Source organism: Pseudochaenichthys georgianus, chromosome 5 (genome assembly GCF_902827115.2).
Source record: "Pseudochaenichthys georgianus chromosome 5, fPseGeo1.2, whole genome shotgun sequence".
NCBI classification, from domain to species: domain Eukaryota; kingdom Metazoa; phylum Chordata; class Actinopteri; order Perciformes; family Channichthyidae; genus Pseudochaenichthys; species Pseudochaenichthys georgianus.
In genome coordinates this window covers 16,680,683-16,700,185 of record NC_047507.1, presented here as the reverse complement: position 1 = coordinate 16,700,185, position 19,503 = coordinate 16,680,683, and the positions used below count along the sequence as shown (strand labels likewise).

Sequence of the window (19,503 nt, the reverse complement as noted above, 5' to 3'; positions counted from 1 at the left end):
GGGACAAGGACACACCCGGAAACAGAACAATTAAACAATATATTACAACAAAACAAAGATAAGGTAGTTAGTCAACACTTTAATGTTATATATGACCTAATTTCATTCAGAATATTTCTAAAATAAACAATTATTATTATTATCTTATTTTTTTCAGATATTTATAAGTCCATCTATTGCTTTTTTTAATGCAATAGTCCATTATATACAACATATCTAAAATATTCAGAAGTCTTCAACCAGAAGTCTTCAACCAGCTTCTTTTGTTTGACCATATATCATATCAGATACATAAATGCAGCCAATCCTCACTATTGAGAAGCTAGAAACTGGTAATTTTCAGAATTTTGGTTGACAATCACTTAAACTATCAACCACTTTTTCTCTTATGATTATTGTTACAATTGTATTAAATCCAAATTAAAGCCCACCTTGGCTTTGCAAACTTTTTCCTTTATTGTGTAGTAGAGAAAAATCAACTATTATTACATGTTTTGGTCTTACGTATTCAGCTCATATTATTTGTAGTAGGCCGGCAGTTGTATCTTCACGAACATCAAGAGTACACAGCTCACAAAAACAGTAGCTGTGGCTTCACATCAGATCGATGGTTTCACACAATCTTCATCAGCGGATGAAGTTGACACGTTTTTTTGGAGATGAATATGCTCAATCTCCCTTTTTTATTTCATTTCAACATGTACAGTATACAAATGATTGCTTACAAATGTGTTAACAATAGGCAAACCACATCTGCTGAGAAGGAAGGTGGGATTCTATAAAAAGCTGGATATTAGTAGATTTTTTGTGGTGAGAATGATTTTGTCAATTGCTGTTACCAAATACAATAAATATAAGCTTTGATCAATGAAAATGTGACGAAAATGTGACATGATAAAAGTTGTATTTGTTGTAATTTAGCAGAGGCTAATCTAGGTTATGATTTTAGGCATGAGCATAACGACAGTATAGGTCCCCCTATCCCATAGAGATCAGGGGACCAAATGGTTTTGGGTTTAATGTCTCAACTGTGGCTGTTAATCATTGAACTATGTTCTGGCTATCATGAGGTTTTTTGTGTGTGCAAAAGGTTCCTTTATATTTGTTTTTGGTCTCGTTTAATTAAAGCTATCCTTGATATGGTTCTCTAAGGTGTGACTGCGTCTCAGACTCACTTAAAGGTTAAACAATCATTCAATCCTATGTCAACAAAATGAAAAACGTATTTTTGATGCAATAATAAAGTCAAAATCTTTTCAAAAAGCTATGTGACTAATATGACTCTTGGTCACTTTCGGCCATGTTTCTGAAATAGCGCTATCTGCACTACAAATCCATGTCACTTCAACATTTTCATAGGATAATGAATCCCTTGGTTAATGTTTATGAGAGACTTAAATGAAGTTGTCTTGAAAAAATAATAACGACAGGGCTGTGATAGATAAGTTGACCATCATTTCAGCTTTAATGTCGACGTACATGAAATCTCTGACAGCTGGGGAAGCTGAACATCATAGCAAACACCTTTTGACTTTCCTTCTGTTTCCATACAGGTTTGAACTTGTCTAATCTTCCCGCTTATACAAGTTGGCCCTTGGTTAATAAACCAGTTGCCCAGAAAGTCACAGAAAACCTGTTTTCTATTTATATATCTCACACGTGAGTTTTCATGCTCAGGAAGAAACGTTACTGTGTGTTGTAAAACATGATTAAACCTTACAAAATATACCATTACATTCTCTCTATTTACTTTATAATATAAGTCACAGAATTCCCTTTCTTCAGTGCTTACTGCTTATACAGTATAAACATGTATCAATTGCTTACATCTTTACACATTATCACCTTCATAACTCAACATTCAACAGTGTGTTTCATCTGTGGGATGTTCTTTCAATACAAATTTCAAAACATTTACATTCAATGAAAACCAAAAGAAAATCTGTTCTTTAATTAAATGAAAACATATTGTAACTGTAAGAAAAATATGGATTTTTCCAGCTTTAACATTTCTTAAAATATAAAAAATGGACTACTATTTGTTGCAGTATTAATAACATTTATGATTACAGATAACGCCTCAGTGTAGGGCTTCTGACTGCACAGTGCACACAGTTCATGTCTTCTCAAAAGAATAACAGAGGATATGTATCTCTACCGTAAAATGTGTTATGACTTTTTTCCTACATCTCACGTATTATTTTTCATTTAATGTAAGAAGTAGTTAGAGCAGGACACAACAGTGCTGTGAGACCTGTTTGTATAAGGCATCAAAGAAGAACAACACTGTTTCCAGCTATTGTTGGAGGTTATCAAAATGTAAGCCTTTGTGATGCCCCTGTGGGTTCATCTGGAGAGGGTGTGGCTGTGCTGTCTTGATTGCCTTGATTGCAGTAACTCAGGGCACCTGGGTCTGGTGCCCTGCAGCTATTTAAAGCCTCTGCTCCTCTCTGTTTGCCCTCTGCTTTCTTCTACAGGCACCCGGTTTCGGTTGAGTATGCTATGAGTTCTTCAGTTGCTTCACTTTGTGCACTTCAACACTCTCACACTTATACATGTCCATGCAATCCTCACGCTGCATTTACATTACTGATAACACTGACATCCACACCTCATGCTTTACTTGCTTTGCACTTAATTCATTTGGCTAATTTGAACCACTTGCTTTAATAAACATATTTTGTTAAACCGTTGATATGGTCTTTGTTGTGGCCTTTTGAGCTAGGTCACAACAGCCTTCTATAAACTTGTCATAAGAAACTCATCCGGACATTTAGTTGGAAATCTAACTAACTAAATTATCTCCCTCTTCCTTATATTTACAATTATCAGGTCAAAATGATCTTTGTTTCTATTCAAGTTTTGTTTTTATATTGGACAAAATAATAATATATTGGAATTATTAAGGGGTACATCCCTTATAAGACTTCATCTTTAAAGTCCAACGATGCCGAGTGTAGGTCACTCTCAGTAGAAAACAACTATAATACAATAACAATGTCAACAATGGTAACAGTGTGAGCGATCTGGATGGCTGATCACACGTTGGTGATTTCTACACTCTTGAAGGTGTGCATGGGGCTGCCTCTGGCCCGCGGGACGGCCTGGACCCGGGCCTCTCGGGGCGGGGAGCCGCAGCCGCCGTGGAAGCCCAGACCGCGCTCCACAGATTGGCTGCTAGCACGTAACCTCAGCGGACTCTGGGAAAACAAAGGGACATTAAACAAAATGTGGATTTTATTTCTCAAAGTCAGAAATCAAATCAAGAAAATAATCAAATCCACATATTGTCAGTTAAATAGAAGTGAGTGAGGTTGCGCTAGACTTTTTCGCTGCCCGTCATTTTGACGGACAGGATCGTAAAACTCCAGAATTACCCGTCGGCCTTTACACAACTGTGGGGGGGGGGAGCATGCTCGTGAACTGTCAACGGGGGGGGACACAGTTCACATGCGCCGTGTTATGCATGGCTGCTGCACCTCGCGGGAGCGTGCACAGCGTAAAGCCAAAACTCACAGACATTTCAATGATTTGTACGGCACAGTTAGGTTTGGAAACGGTATAATTTCCTTTTTGGAGGGCATGCATAACACGGAATAACACCGGAGCCTCGCTGCGGGGAAACTTTGGCGCTGTTCCGAGTTTGTTCTAATCTGTCAAAATGACGGACTGCTTTCAGATTTGTCCGTCATTGTTAAAAAAAATCCGTCAGACGGAAAATATTCGGTTAACGCGACCTCTGAGACTGTCTAAAAACGAACACTACATTGCAGACTACTGACTAATGTGGATAAATAAATACAGTCATAGTCTTTTAATCACTCTACACGTACTTCTTTTATATCCATATTGTTAAATCATGCTGCGACAAACAATTCACCTTTCCAAACCTTGGAAAGGCTTTTCGAAATCCCATTGTCAACATCAACTCCCATGAGGAAAAACATCCTACATGAGGAAGGAACTTTCTCTCAAAACTTAGACTTGTATTTCTTTCTGTATTCATGCATGTGTTGTTTGGGTGGAAATTGCAGCTGCTAAAGGTGCATTAAAACAAAACTGAACAAATATATATTTGTATATGTATGCACAATATCTGCTCCTATAATATGATTTGATTGTGAAATGAAATGATACCTTGCCTGATCTTCTCATCGACACCCTCTCCTCAGCAAAGCCCTTTACAGCCACAGGTGAGGAAGAAGTGATCACTTCAGTGCCCTGCTCTGCACTGCTGTGAATACAAGGAATTACAAATGAATGTATGTACATGATGTTTAAAAGTAATCCTTAGATAATAACATTATTTTCACAGGGTTACAAGATCCTGGTATTTTTGAAGACAACTGGAATGGATATATGTTTTATGGCATAGAACACAATCACATGTTGCTTTAAAGAGTAGAACAAAGAGTAACCATTGTGCACCAACACAGGGTTTTAAGCTACCTGTTAGGGACGGCGAGGGATTTCATCTCTTCGTACAGGTGCCGATGCAGCATGTGCTTGTTGCTGGGGATCCCAATAGCTTTTGCCATGGCGTTTGAGTCAAAGGACGGGTCCAGAACCATCACAGCTCCATGAATCCCTTTACCCTGAAGATTGTCTGCAAACTCCTGAGGAGCACATAGAGAACCCACACACAGACGTCAGACTTTACATACAGTCCTGCAGGAAACAATACTGGTAGAAAGGTCACATTATATCGCAAATATCAGCCAACCACAGTCATGCCGAGCTAAAACAAAACGTTTTGTTTGTTGCCAAGAGCTAAAAGTTAACAAAAAATAAGCTGGTCATAACAAGAAGTGTCTAATGATGGGTAAAAAAAACCTCCAGAATGATTTTTTGCTATTTTCTCTATTGTGTTTTCTTCTGTAATGTTTCAGCAGTGATGTGGCAACACAAGAGGGTGGTATCTGCATCCAATCTGCACCAAAAATCTCCGGAGCAAAGGGAGATACCGTCCCTGACCTACCACCCACCTTGAGGTCTATGTCTCTGATCCACTTCATTACTCTGTGACTCGTCCAAACAATGGGCTCTTGGTCTTGGTCCTCACATTTTGCCCGCTGTGCCTGCAGGGCCTGCAAAAAGACAACATCATTTAATGCCCAAGCTCTTGTGTGGCCGTGTCTGAAGACATATAGAATGAGGTCAGGGTAGGATGAAGGCTGCGGAGATCATGCACTCAAGCTACAGGTCTGGTGGATATGAATGAAAATCATGTGAGGTTTTGTGAGGGTAGTCGAGGAACTATCAATACATTTCTTCTAATCTCATGAGAATTTTGTTGAATAATCTGACCTCTTTATCAAAGTTGAGTATCTGCAAGAGCTGGATAGCGAGGAGGAGACTGGTCTGGTGGAACTGGTCACTGATGTTGAGTAATCTCTCCAGGTCTCTGCGGCTCAGAGAGTTCAGCACCCGGCCGTCCACCAGATGGGTCTGAAAGGTCTGCGAGTACTGAGGCAACCCCACGTCATTCAGCCACGATGTGGTGACCCAGTGATGGTCCAACTCAGATGCTTTGGATAGCCTGGAAGATGATTAGACACCACAAATGATGGTAGAACATTTAATATAATGTACTGAAGTGAAAGGAGCAACACAACACTGTGAAAAAACCCTTGACAAGGTTAAGTCGTGAATTACAAATATCATAAGCTAAATATAATTTGTCTCAAACAAGTGCCAATGATGCTTACAAATGGTCTCTGATAATGTTATACTATTAAATATGATATTGATTTTACTAATAATTTAATAATAATAATGGATTTATTTTGTTCGCGCTTTTACAGGTGCTCAAAGTCGCTTTACAGAGATAGCGAAAAGAAAAGAACAACAAATAAATATAGTTGAAGTCAAATTTAAATCAAGCAATATAACAACAATCGCAGATTAAAAGCCAGATTGAAGAGGTGAGTTTTTGTAAGTTTTTTGAAGGTGGTGAGGTCAGGGCAGTCTCTGATGGGTTGGGGGAGTGCGTTCCAGAGGGAGGGGGCAGCGACGGAGAAGGCTCTGTCCCCCCAGGTCCGGTGATTGATGCGGGTGGGGATGGATAGGAGGTTGGCTTCTGATGAGCGGAGGCAATGGGAAGGGGTGTGGTGGTGCAGCAGGTCTGTGAGGTAGGGGGGGGACCTGGTTGTTGAGGGCGTTGTGAGTAATGAGGAGGACTTTGAAGTCGATTATTTGACGGACGGGGAGCCAGTGGAGGTTCTGGAGGACGGGAGTGTTGTGGTCTAGGGAGCGGGTGTGGGTGAGGAGGCGGGCAGCAGAGTTCTGGATATGTGGTAGAATTTAAACTATTTTATATGATGAAGTTAGGTTAATTATATTTAAATATCTATTGTACACTAAAGCTGTCAGATAAATCCAGTGGAACAAAAAGGACAATATTTAAATCTGGATTGTAATGGAGTATAAGTATGAAGTAGTATGTAAAGACAATGTCCTTAATTACAGTACTTTATTAAGTCTACTTTAATAAAGAAAACTTTTTATACAACAACTAAATGTTTTTCAGTGTTTCATTTGTTGCAGCTCACCCTTGGTCCCCTTCAGCTCTCCTGTAGTCCTCAATGGCCAGCCTCAGTTTTCTGCGATGAATTGGGTTACCGATACCCAGACCCAGCTCCAAGTCCTCATCTGTCAGGCCTAGCAGCACCTAAAGAGCACAAATACAGGTCTTCATCAAACAAGAACAGCCTGATACCGCACTCTCAACCACAAAGCAAACAAAAGCCACTTTTACCAAAGGTGTACCTTGCCACTTTTGATGTTTTCAGAGCAGGCTCGGATGTACATGGGCATCCCCATGACAACCTCCAGCCAGGCCTGCACTGCACCTGCCCTCCACTGCGACATGCATGTGCTTCTGGTGAGCTCGGCCTGCTGGAGGCGATCCAGCTGCTCCTCTCCGTCAGATAGGCTCTGCTGTGTGAGGCTGTCAGAGTCTGGATTGGTCAGGAGAAGTTATGGTGTGGCATACAGGAGGGGTTCAGGGTCAGAGGGATATGGAAATCAAAAGAAGTGACTCTTCTGGAGAAGGGTTAACATCAAAATCAGTGGGTGTTTACATAAAACAGACACCCCACTTCAAGGTGTAACGACACAGAGCCGCCAAATCCTTGCTACAGTAAGATATTAGAATGTCTTGTCCACAGGCATTTGGATTTATGCCTTCTGCTTGTGTTTATGTATTGATCAGAGTCAGAGTAAACTGGATGAAAAGTAGTTTAAACCGTTTTTAAATGTGTTAAGTGCCACCGAATTGCCACTAGGTGGAGCCAGAATAATTATTTGAAACTTCACTTCCTGTGTCTTTGCACTCTTACACTCTTGTGTATTTTGAATTAGCTTACCAACTAAGACATCACATAAACAAAACGATATAGTTGTGTCCATCTAAACCTGAAGTCCATATGAAATACAACCCATTTAGATGTTTCATGAGAGCGTAGCGGTCCAGTGAGTTCTATAACAAGTGTAGTGAAGTTGTTAAAATACTATGTAACAAAAGTAACTATCTGATGATTATGAAGAGACTTTAGACCATTCGGAGAATGTATTAGAGACACAGGGATTATTCATATAACATCATGCTCCTGCCCATTAACCACCTTTCTCAACAGCAGGAAAACACTGATTCATACTGAACCAACAAATCCAGGATGAACTCTGCGTGTTTACCTGACTCGTCTCCACATGCTGACAGAAACGCTGCATGCAAAGTCCACCGCTTCTTTTATTTAAAGATAAATTATACGTTTGTAATACATGGATCTTTTTTTTTTTTTAAATGGACCTGAGTGATATGAATAATCCCCAGAGTGCAGAACAGACAGCAGGTATTCACAGATGGGGAGTTACTCACGGGCGGGAGAGAGCTGCCATTAGAAATGGCAGGAGGAGAGGGACAGACACATTAGACTGGGACACAAGAACAAGATTACTCATGGAACAGAAAACTGCCACATAGGATGTATTCAGTTACTAGTTTTATTTTTAAAATAAGATTTCATTTCAATTATAATTCATTTTTGTAAATGCTAAAACCTCCTCGACATCTGGCTGCAACAGCTGCAGCAGATACATATTTGAAGTTACCTCTACTTGTTGTCTTTTAAATAAAATACTTCAATAGATTTAATCTTTATGCAACATCTCCTAAATTACAAAGCATTTAACATAGAATTATTAGAGCCACATTTGCATAAATGAGGAGGGATTCTACACAAAGCAACAACAAAAAAAGGCAAAAGGGACCGTGCATTCATAATGCAAGGTGAGATAACTCAGCTAAGGGGAAAGGTAACATAGGAGCAACACAGGGTTGTGGATATTATTAATTTGATTGGCAATGAATGGACATCTAATCAAAGCAACAAAGAGGGATCATGCAGGTGTGTAATGCACATTCCTTCGTCTTATATTGGCATGTTAGATAGCGCTCAGTAAGATATGAGTCAGACATAAACAATGATAGGCTAGTGCTAACAGTGACAGAATGATACGCAGGTCCTCTAAAGACGACTGTTTAACCTTTGGCACTTGCCCATGTGTTTCTACTGCAGTGCAGAGCAGAGGTGTGCCTGACTAAGCATCACTGTTCATATTTTGTTTTTGCACTCAGGTCCGGGCAACTATATTTTTTAAGGATGTTTGCCCTTTAAACTCTTGGCCAGTTATTATTTATAGGAACTGATAATATGATGTTAATCATAAAATTCAAAAGGAAACCTTCACGAAAAAAATCCCTGCCACCCATTATGTTTAAATACTGTGAGCCAGCATTTATAAAAAGTATTATTTTTCATAAAACCACAGACTTTGGCCAATTATAACTCCAAGTGATGAATTTCTTCTGAAGCCAATCAGGTAATATCTCTTTCATAATAAGAAATAGGCCAAGAGTGCGAATAAGAAGAACATTAGATATCAATGTAGCAAAGCATAAAAAAGCAACTGTAAAGTAACAAAAGCCAAATGATACTTAAATTAAAAACACTAGATTCACAATAACTCCTACAGTATTTACATATGAACAGCAGTCCTTCAAGTCTCCAGTTATAAAAAAACAAAACATTAAAGACATTTGGAAGATAATACAGCATTAACATGTCTACACATAATAGTAACCCCATGTATATATTTATACGCATGTAAACATATATACATATGCATACATGTACATCTATAAATATATATCTAATTTACAAACATACAATTTAAGGGCGATATACTGTACATTTAAGGGGATAGCAGTCTCTTTCAGGCTTCTCTTTTAAAATGTACCCGCCTCCCACCTTCACACACAAACACTCTTTACACACAGTTAAAGCCAGGTGGATATCCACACACATTTAACACACACACACACACACACGCAGGTTCACACACGCAGGCTCACACACTCAGCATCACCAGTCGGCATCCTCCTCTATGTAATAATCAGGGGTGGCTGTACCATCAAACAGGCCGGGTTCCAGTGACTTGCGCTGCTTGCCTCGAGCGAAAACCCGCGACAGAGATCCCAGAGTCATCTTCTCCTTCTTCTTCTTACGCTTCTGGTCCTCCAGATCCTCCATGGACTGAACGGGGCAGAGCACACAGGAAGCTTGAATCTGTCCTCTCATACAGAGTTAAATAAATACTTCGACATTTTGGGAAATGTGCTTATTCATGTTGTTACTGGTTGAATAAACGATTACTGTACAGTAAATATGAAGCCACTGTCAGCAGCTAACAGTGGATTTGCCAGGAGCAGGGCAAGCAGGCAATGAGCAGGGTAAGTAATATTAGCTAGGTTGCTATGTCTTACGTTGTTCCATTTGCTTTACGTTCGGCTGTGTATACAAAGTTATCAACTCTCCGTTTTTTTATCTTAAGCAATAAAGAAAATCATGACAAATGCCTTTTACGTTACAGCTGTCCTTATTTACGATAGCTGTATAAGTGTATTGTACTCTGACGCATCGTAAATCACAAAAATCCAGTGTCTGTTGCTTTAAGCAATTTAAAGCTTTAAACTGATTTACAAGTAAGTATCTAACACCTAAGTGTAACATCTGTATATTTGTGTTACTCTCTAATGCTGGTTTATTTCTATTTCTATTTTGAGATGTTTATATTTTAGAATTGTTTATTTCTACTCTTAACATTTTTGTATTATGTGCAATGCCTTGTTTTGTTGTATGCTGCTCCAACGAAAACATTTCCCAAATTGGGATTAATAAAGTACATCTTATTTTTATCTTATTGTAAAAAGAACCATATGTGTATTTCACACTGTTCTGTGCTGGACTGCTTCTTGGCTTTAAACGGTAACTACTTGGAGTCGGGCTGCTGGCTATCTTCCCCAGCAGGAAGAATTATAAGCATATTTCCCAAAATGTCCATATGTTGCTTTCAAGTGACTTAAATGCAAAATAACATCAGCGCCACCACCCAGCAGGCAGGCTGACACCCAGCAGGCCGACAGAACAGAGGGACAGACACAAACAGCAGAAGACGAAGAGGAGGGATGTACTTATAGAAAGTGTGGAGGTGTGATTACTTGCTCGAGGGGGCCAGGCAGCTCTTACATTGCAGAGGGAGTGCGTCCGGTGCCGAGGTGAATTGATGTCGCTGGGCGTCGACGAGCGGTCTCCATCGGCTGCCGAGGCGTCGGAGATGACAGAGGGCTGGCGAGAGTGGCAGGGGCTGATCCTGACCACAGCTAGATGTGCCACACACACATATTTTCACACATGTTGAGAAAAAACCCTGTTAGTATGGGAAATCTCCAGGAAAACCCTGTGTTAGTATGTTTAGTCTGTAAAAGCAACACCAAGCAGCATGAAGAGGCAGAGTGGAGAGGAGAGCTCACCCTGTCTGTCTGTGCTGTGTCCGTGGTAGAGGGTCTGTTGACTCTGCCGAATGGCGGCCGTGAGCGGCAGGTCGGCCTGCATCACCCACTCCTGACTGCCGTTCACCACCGGCTCCATGGGGATGGCAACCGAGTAGCGCTTAGGTACGTCTTTCGTCAACGTCGCCAGAGACTGCTTTGCCTGGGAAACACAAGAAACAGAAACTAAGCATGAGATATACATGAAATTGCTTATATTTGTTGTAGATTAAAAATGTAATTCTATGCATCCAATTAGTCTTTCCTGGATAATAATAAAAATAACAATATTGTAAATTCCCAATAGAGCACCAAATGTGTTTTAATCCGCTGTTAAACATTTTTTTCCAGCCAATAAATCATCTTCTCCTGGTTTGCCCGTTTCACTTGTCTATAAAGATTAAGGCATCCAACAGAAACAGCTTGGCTTGAGGCTAAGAGCCACAGCAGGGAGGGAAATGGAAGGTGTTGAGAAATGGAGCGACACGTTATTGGTTTTGGTCTTTTCATGGGAACGTTGACAACAACAAAATATTGTATATTGAATAACAGCAGCTCTACCCTTTGAAGTTAGCCAACAGGCAATATTCTAATCCTACTTCATGTTTTTCTCAGGATTCTTTTGTGAAAGCTTCTAAATAAAAGCAAAGGAAACATTTGTAAACAACAAGATTATTGTTAGGGAAAAAATAAGTGAAGATGAGGGAACACAATAGAACAAAAGAGGAGAGAAGAGAAGAGTTGTGTGGTTCTGTTTCTTGACAGCGATGCAGCACTGATTTACCAACACATGTGATCTGTGCTGCAGCTTGATGTGAGGGTCTGTGGGTGGCTGTGACTCGCCGAGGGAGGAGAGAGATTAATGACACACAACTGTACCTCCGAGGGACACAGCAACACAGGAAAAGAGCCCGGAGAATACATGCTTTGAGAAAGGGAGGATGATTGCAAACACCTTGTTTACATTCATGAGCCAGATATTGATGTTAAAGGGACATTTGTGTGTTTGAATTGTTCATTTAACCACGCTGTTACTGTGTCCATGTGAAGGTGACTCACCATGGTCAGCTCGGCCTCCAGTTCTTTGACCCTGTTCTCCTTCATGTCCATCTGAGAGCGCAGGATGTTGGCCTGCTCCGTGGCTTCTTTGGTCTGCCTCCTCAGGTCCCACTTCTCCCTCTCCAGCATGTCCTTCTCCTTTGCCAGGACTTTCACTGCGTCATCACTCTCCTGCAGAACGAGCACACACAGACACACACTCAAATTCAAATAAGGGTTTTTAACACATCATGTATTTATGAAGTGTCTTCATGTACGTAACATGTCACAGTAATACATTCTTCAATGAACACATATTTATAATTGAACAACTTTGTTTGTCCTTCTTATTTATACATCTGCCTCTGCTTATGTGAAGAAGAAGAAGAAGAAGAAGAAGAAGAAGAAGAAGAAGAAGAAGAAGAAGAAGAAGAAGAAGAAGAAGAAGAAGAAGAAGAAGAAGAAGAAGAAGAAGAAGAAGAAGAAGTGATGGTTGTCGACAAATACATAAATAAATACATCTAATCACAAATACTCTATAGTGTGTTATAAACTATTCATGAAACATGTATATAGCTTAAAAAGGTGGACTTTAGGTACTTTATTTGTAAGATAACTAATGTGACGGAGTGTTTCTTAATTCTTCTGCACTTATACACCTATAAAAAGTGTAAGCCTAAAATAATGAATGGAGTAGGCTGCTACCTTTCGATGTTGGTCGTAGTTGCGTATGAATTCTCGCAGCTGTTCTTCTCTGCTCTCCAGTGTTGTGTACAGCTGCTGCATCTGACTCATCAAGTCTGACTTCTCCACTTTTAGACGCTTCCGGTCACCTTTCATAGCTGCGACACACAACAAGAATGCATTCACATCCTGTTAATCATGAAGCATTTTAACAAAACAATCTCACTGTCAAACTGAACAAAACAAATAAATGTCAATGAGATTTGGCTCTTTGAAATCAGAAATAAAGTTTGGCAGATGCAGCAGGGAGCCACTAGATGGCCCTGTGTCTTCTGTTCATGAGAACGATGGGTTGTTTTCAGAGAAAAATATGTAATCACTTCAAAGATACTGTAGGTGGTACATTAGCACTTATTAATTCATACATTGAACTGTTCTGGCTGTCATGTGGAGACTCGTTCCAGAGAAGACCAATTGGATCAGATTGCTTTCAACTTATTGCAGAGAAAACTCAACAGCTATGATGCAAGTGCTGCAAGCAAAACTAAAAACAACGCTCTGACAGTTTGTACTCAATGTAGAGGCAAGACTGGAACCTGTACTTTCATAGCTGAACATTCAGGAGGCATTCCTCCAGACAACGTTCATAATTTGCACTTGACATTCAAACCTGTTTTGCAGCAGTTACACAACCCAGTTTACGAGCTTGAAGATTACCACCTGCAACTCAGAGCAGCGGAGAAATATGCTAAACAGGAGCTGTAAACTAAATCAACCACTGAGTTTCAATCCTAACTTGTATTTTTGTGGCAGGTAATTATCCTTAATGTAGGACTGATTTATTTTACTCCCCTCCGACAGAGAAATGTCGGGTATCGTTGTGGTCGGATTTGTTTTCCTACAAGAAATAAAAACAATCCAATACAACACAACCAGCGCCACATTCCATTCCACATCGATACCACATTAATATTTCAGAGTAAAGCCTCTATTGCATGATTGATGGATGTTCATTAAAATTAGGTGAACCTGGAGTCTACTTGGCTGCTCATCAGGGGCGACACCCATCTCTGAGACTGAACAATGTCGAAACACAGGAACACACAAAACCAATGAGATCCAAACATGAAGGATCAGGTTTCTCTTCTGTTGCCACTTGAGTAAACACATTTCTAAACTTTGGCACTTACAAGACACAACTGGCTGAGAGATTCACCCTGAAACTGATTTAAAAAGACATTTTCCCACAGTCCAGAGGTTTTTTGGTAAGACTTTTCTTCTTGTTTGCTAAAGTTAAGAAAGGTGAGCGGACTGAACCACAATTGTGTGTACAGTACATAGCGGGAAATTGTGTGTTAGGGAAAACGGTTTTATTTATTTTATGTAAGCAGAGCAAATATCTTGATGTGCTAATACCACTGGTATTTTGCTACTCAATCCTAAAACTGGAAGCTAGTCAGAAGAATTTGCACTATATATAGTACATAATTATGTTGATCTTAAAATGTGTTAAAATATCTTCATTAAATTATTATATTTTGTTTGTTTTACATGAATTAAAGAACATCTGTTGCTCCAATGAGAACAAGATACTTAAAAAAAAAAATTCTGATCTTGTTAACTTTTGGGCAAACTGGGTTGAATGAAGCTGACTTATCGGACATATTTGCATCGATTGTTTGGCATCTTTAATATCAAGAAATGTAGCATAACAGTGAGAATGTATACAATTCATTATGAAACATTTAAGTTAGGTAGTTTTGGGAACACCTAGGAGATGATTAACAAAAGAGTTTGACATCAGGATTCGGCAAATAATTAATTAGACTGATGATGATTTTATTTGTGTTATAATTGTCACAATATGTTTCTTCTGGTTTTACACTGTAAATATAACGTATACGGTTTACGTATTTAAATGTTTTAAATAGCTTTTGTCCATTGCAATTGTGACTGATTTTCTTTTGTTAGATAAAGTGGATTTCATGGCATTACAACATATGCTGTCTTGATGGAATTCAAGTAAGGCTAGCACTTCAAACTGAAAGCTTTGGCAGCTGTACTGTATATGCTGTGTTTTTCTAGTAGCTGTTGGAAAGAAGGGACACTAAGGGATGGAGTAGGTGAGATAGATGCTTGTGTGGGCCTCTGACCTTGTAGGGCCTCCTTGGCGCGGTCCAGCTCCTGCTCCCTGTCCCCCAGCTGCACGCGCAGCTCGGTGGCTGAGAGCAGGTTGGCGGAGCAGCCTCCTTGGGTCTCCTCCAGGTCCTTATTCAACATGTCCTTCATCTGCCTTAGCAGGTGGACCTCCTCTTGAAGCTGGACCACCTCCTCACGCAACAACACTGAGGGAAAAGGAAGCAGAGAGAGTTTGGGTATTTAGAGAACGCAGACGAGGAATGAGTTACCTGAGAGGGCTGGATTGCAAATATAAATCAGAAGACAGAGAGATGAGTAATGGAGACATAAGAACAAGCATAGGGAGAGAGTAGAAAACAGGAAAAAGTAGGAAAGATGGAGGGAAGAGAGGAAAAGGACACATGAAGCACCAAAATAAGCCAAATGTACAAGAAGTAGGACATTATAACGTAGGCTTAAACATCTGGAATTAAAGAGAGAAGGTGTCATTATGCAGCAGCAGCACATAAATAACCGCTCAAATCAACACATCAAACCCCCTCCAGACTCAATGCTCCCGCCTCAGCTGTGGCCATAGCGGTTTAAGAAATTCAAATAAATGCTGAGTGACAGACGGAAACATGTGAATATTGTGTGTAAGTGAGAGGAAGTAGTCTGATAAGACTACATCAAATATCAGCGATACACTCTTGAGCCGTGCTCGTCAAAGTCTTCCATGCACTATGACATTCCTCCCAACACTCGAGGAAAATGTAAAACTGTATAGACTCTGATGATAGATTTGTAATTCAACAGCAAAAACCTATATGATACTCTAAAAAATACAAGACGGAATAGCAGAGCAAAGAAAAGTAGCAACTTGGATCGCGCAGGAAAGAATACATGATTAATAAAAAGATAGTTGCTCATTAGAAAATGAACTTCTTCAATTAACAAGGATACAATTAATTGATCAACTGCTCAAATAGGCAGATTTGATTCTCCTTGTGACTTGGAAAGCAATAAAGTTGGGTTTTAAAAAACAATTTTCATTTCAAATTCTGGGAATTTGTGTTTCACTGCATTCTTAAATTGTATAGACAAAACCAATTAATGAATTAACTGAAAGTTGACAAATAAATCAATAATGAAAATAAGGAATCTTAAATAAAATGTCTATACAATGCATCAATTATCCAACTGCTGTAGCTGAGTGTTAACCTGCTCGTCTGCAAAAGATTTCATCGCAATCCTTCCTATAGTTATTGAGTTATTTCCGTTTGACCAAATATTGGCATCCCAACATTAAGGATGCTCGCCTGGCTTAAAAAATGAAAAGAAATGAATACAAAAGTGAGCAACTCATTTTATGCAAATCCCTACAAGACTCTATGTGCAGTTATGTAAAATTCAACAGCAAGTGTGCATGCAACAATGTATGTGTTTGTGTCTTTGGAGAAGGAGAGAGGCTGTCTCTGCAGGCGTGCAGCCAGACCTCGTGGGGCTGCAGCAGCTCCGATAAGAGAGGAAGGGACAGTCCATCGCTCTCTGTCGACTCAGGACTATGGGAAGACGTGGGGCAGCTCTGCGCTGCGTGTGACAAAAATAGTTTGTTTCCCTGCGAGAGCAATCGTTCACGGCATTCTTGCAGCCTAAATCCGCTTATTCATCTGTTTACCTACAGGCTTCCGCTTTTTTTCCACTGGACTGAAGTGTGTATTTTGTAGGTGCTTTATTGTGTTTGGCTTAATCTGCAACTCTAAACAGGATGTTTAAATGATCGGCCGCTCTTGCTGTGCTGTGAATGTCGTTATGCTCTTGTCCTTAGCGGGCAGAGTCGTTGTTTTTAGCAAAGAACCTGTTTATTAGAGTGATTCTCAAATGGTGATTAGCATTTTTATTCATAATCTATTAGTGTTTCACAAGCAGCATGCACTTGGCCTGTGGGAAATATACTGTAAGTTAATTAAAAATGGAGGAAAATGTACACTAGATTTACTGAAAGTGTGTCTAATAAATAAATCAGTTTCATAACTCTCCCAAATCCAATTTGCAATAATTTCCAGCATCCTCAGTGATAAACACATTAGATGTAAAATCGAGGAACATATCTCGGGAAGTCTTCTTCCCCTGAATGAATGGCCGGTTTACATTCAAGAAATGTGTGAAGAGACACACAAGCTGCTCCACTGCACACTGACTTGAATAAAGCTGAACCAAAAGCACTGACAGGCGAAACCCACCTATAGATGAGGAGGGTCCACATGCAGTTTCATGCAATCATATAAACCGTCCACTGCACTCCACAGTATCGGATGTTTAGGGCTTGAGAGGTTGTACAGGATGCTTGGTCAGAATATTATGGTCCTAAGAGAAGCCTACTCTCTCCCTTTGCATTCAGCTGTAACCTATTCCATTTACTTCTCATCCAAGCCTGATGAGAGTGTCCATCAAAGCCAGTCGGGACAAGGCCATCACTCCAAGTCCCCCCGCATAGCAGAGCTGTCACAACGCAACACACACATACTACTTGTGTGTATTGGCTGTTGGCTTAAGATTAGAAAGTAAGCAGAGGTTTTGCTCGCTGCTCGAAGGGGAAGTGGGAGCATGAAATGTGTGGATTGGAGGTCAAAGACCTGAACTAGTCTCCCGTATATGAAGCGCCAGCAGGATTAGAGTGGAGCTATTTATATACATGAATGATCAAAGATGCTTAATGTGAGCTGTGCTGCAATATTGAGTTTGCATGAGAAGTTAAATTAAAAGTTAAAGCTCTCATTGCCAAAACCCGTAATTTTTTTAAGGCACTTTCAGATGTACTATTCTCAGTACATCCATATTGATTGGCTCTTACCATAAAGCCATCACTTTCTAACCAGGCAACTTTAGAGCAAGTGCTTGAAAAACTTCTATCTAATAGGTTTGATCTGAATCAGACATGTTTCCTAGTTTGAGTTTAGTATTCTGAGCTTCTTTTGACGATGAGGCCTGCAGTCTCATTTCAATTCAGCATAAGAGTCTGTGAGTCAGTTCACCCAAATGACACAACACATTTGCTAATATAATATACCTATTTACTATCCTCCACCTATCCACAAAGATCGTTTTTTTTTTGGACATGTGTCTGAGGTGTATTCCACCATCCCCATAAAACAGGGCTGAAAGACATTTAGTATATCTTTTGGGCTGCTGCTAATTTACATTGTTGTATTGATTATGTTTTGATATGTGCGAATGACCTTCATGAGTAGCCTATTACTGTTTCAGAACATAGTGAAAATAGGGTCTTGTCAAATCAATAGTCCAAAATAAGGATAGTAAGTCTACAATGACAAAGAAGATCAGTAAAATGAGTCACTTTTAAGAAGCAAGGATTTCTTTTTGTAAAATGTTATTTAAAAAATGGCTCAAACGATTAACTAATTATCAAAGACCAATGTCTCTGTTACTGGATAAAAGAGTCTAGTTCACATATTTCGAGTAAAACAAACAGTTGAAATCTGAGACACACATAACTAGAACAACAACAATAAAAACTATCTGCATGCCTAGATACCTCTAAGGGTAAGAGATCAAAAAGAAAACTTCCTTCATTTGGGTGAACTGACCATTCAACTTGACTTACCTGTCCAATCAAACACATTAAAACAGTTTCAATGGACCACACTCTATTTGAAAGCAAACCATGAAACTAAAACGGTTGAGATGATTGAGAGGGGTGTCGAAACTCACCTCAGTGACAGCAGCCAACTGATCTGCCTGGAGGAGATATGACATATCTTTCACCGCCCCCCCCCCCCCCCCCCCCCACACACACACACACACACACACCACAACACAGACTATAACACCCTTTGCTGTTAAATACCAACCAACTATGTGCAATATGTGCTATATGTGTAATATATATATATATGCCGGTAAAACTGTGCTATATATACCTATATTCCTAAGAACTAACAGGATGTGTATTTTGAAAATTATGTAACTTTTTATTATATCATAACTTAGTACTTTTTAATGCATGTAACATATGTAACATTAAGCTGTCTGTGGCTCTTTTTTCTGCTGTAACTACATACATTTCCCCTCTGTGGGACTAAATGAAGCTCAGCGCAAGTCCAGGCAGGAAGACCTATCACTCCGTATTGCTCGTCATGGCAATACTCGCTCCCTCCACTGGATGACAGGGAGCGCCACTCCTCAGCCAACATATCACTTCCCTCCATTCACAAGCCTAATTATCGCACCTGTTAATCCCTCTATATATGCTCTCCCCTTTTCTATCAGCTGTCTTCCAGGTGTCAACGCGCAACCCTCCTCCACCCCTTCGCCTCCTGCTTCCAACTCAGGGCCAAGCTCAACCTTCTCCCTTCCAACCGGACCTAACCACTTATCACCACCACCAGGTCTAGACCCAGGGGGGTTCATCGGAAACGGTTCTTTCCCTTCCCGAATGATGTCCTACAAAACCTGGGCCTAATCGCCAAAACACATTTCATCTACCTGTTATAAACTGTCATCATTATGTTTCATTTATATAATGTGACCGATAATAAACATGTATTCCATACATCACGTCTCTCCTGATTGAATAAAGGTATTCTGATTCTGATTTACTACCTCCGGTCTCTCTGGCAATTCAAATCTGTGTAACTTTAGTTAGTCCAGTGGTATCGTTCAGCTATTTCTGTCCAATATAAAGCCGGAGGCCGTGCTGCTGCCTCCTTCTGTCCTCTTGTTTCTCAGGTGCAGAAATCCATGGTTTGATA

At 40.0% G+C, this 19,503-nt stretch overlaps 1 protein-coding gene across 4 annotated transcripts in view; it reads right to left on the bottom strand.

Moving 5' to 3' along the window:
* Nucleotides 1-688: 688 nt before the first annotated feature.
* The window catches only part of kaznb (kazrin, periplakin interacting protein b), a 114,562-nt gene continuing 95,747 nt past the window's right edge, over nucleotides 689-19,503 (bottom strand). For 2 of the 4 annotated variants that reach the window (XM_034083515.2, XM_034083516.2), the window contains 13 exons: nucleotides 14,767-14,958; nucleotides 12,635-12,771; nucleotides 11,951-12,121; nucleotides 10,874-11,054; nucleotides 10,590-10,723; nucleotides 9,473-9,596; nucleotides 6,769-6,959; nucleotides 6,552-6,670; nucleotides 5,308-5,539; nucleotides 4,986-5,087; nucleotides 4,450-4,616; nucleotides 4,138-4,234; nucleotides 689-3,200 (listed from right to left, as the gene is read on the bottom strand). In XM_034083515.2, coding sequence (XP_033939406.1) covers nucleotides 3,039-3,200; nucleotides 4,138-4,234; nucleotides 4,450-4,616; nucleotides 4,986-5,087; nucleotides 5,308-5,539; nucleotides 6,552-6,670; nucleotides 6,769-6,959; nucleotides 9,473-9,596; nucleotides 10,590-10,723; nucleotides 10,874-11,054; nucleotides 11,951-12,121; nucleotides 12,635-12,771; nucleotides 14,767-14,958 — 2,009 coding nt within the window. In that variant the 3' untranslated portion in view covers nucleotides 689-3,038. Of the gene's footprint in view, nucleotides 3,201-4,137; nucleotides 4,235-4,449; nucleotides 4,617-4,985; nucleotides 5,088-5,307; nucleotides 5,540-6,551; nucleotides 6,671-6,768; nucleotides 6,960-7,990; nucleotides 9,597-10,589; nucleotides 10,724-10,873; nucleotides 11,055-11,950; nucleotides 12,122-12,634; nucleotides 12,772-14,766; nucleotides 14,959-19,503 lie in introns of those variants that run through there. The other 2 variants (XM_034083517.2, XM_034083518.2) reach the window with 2 other exon arrangements.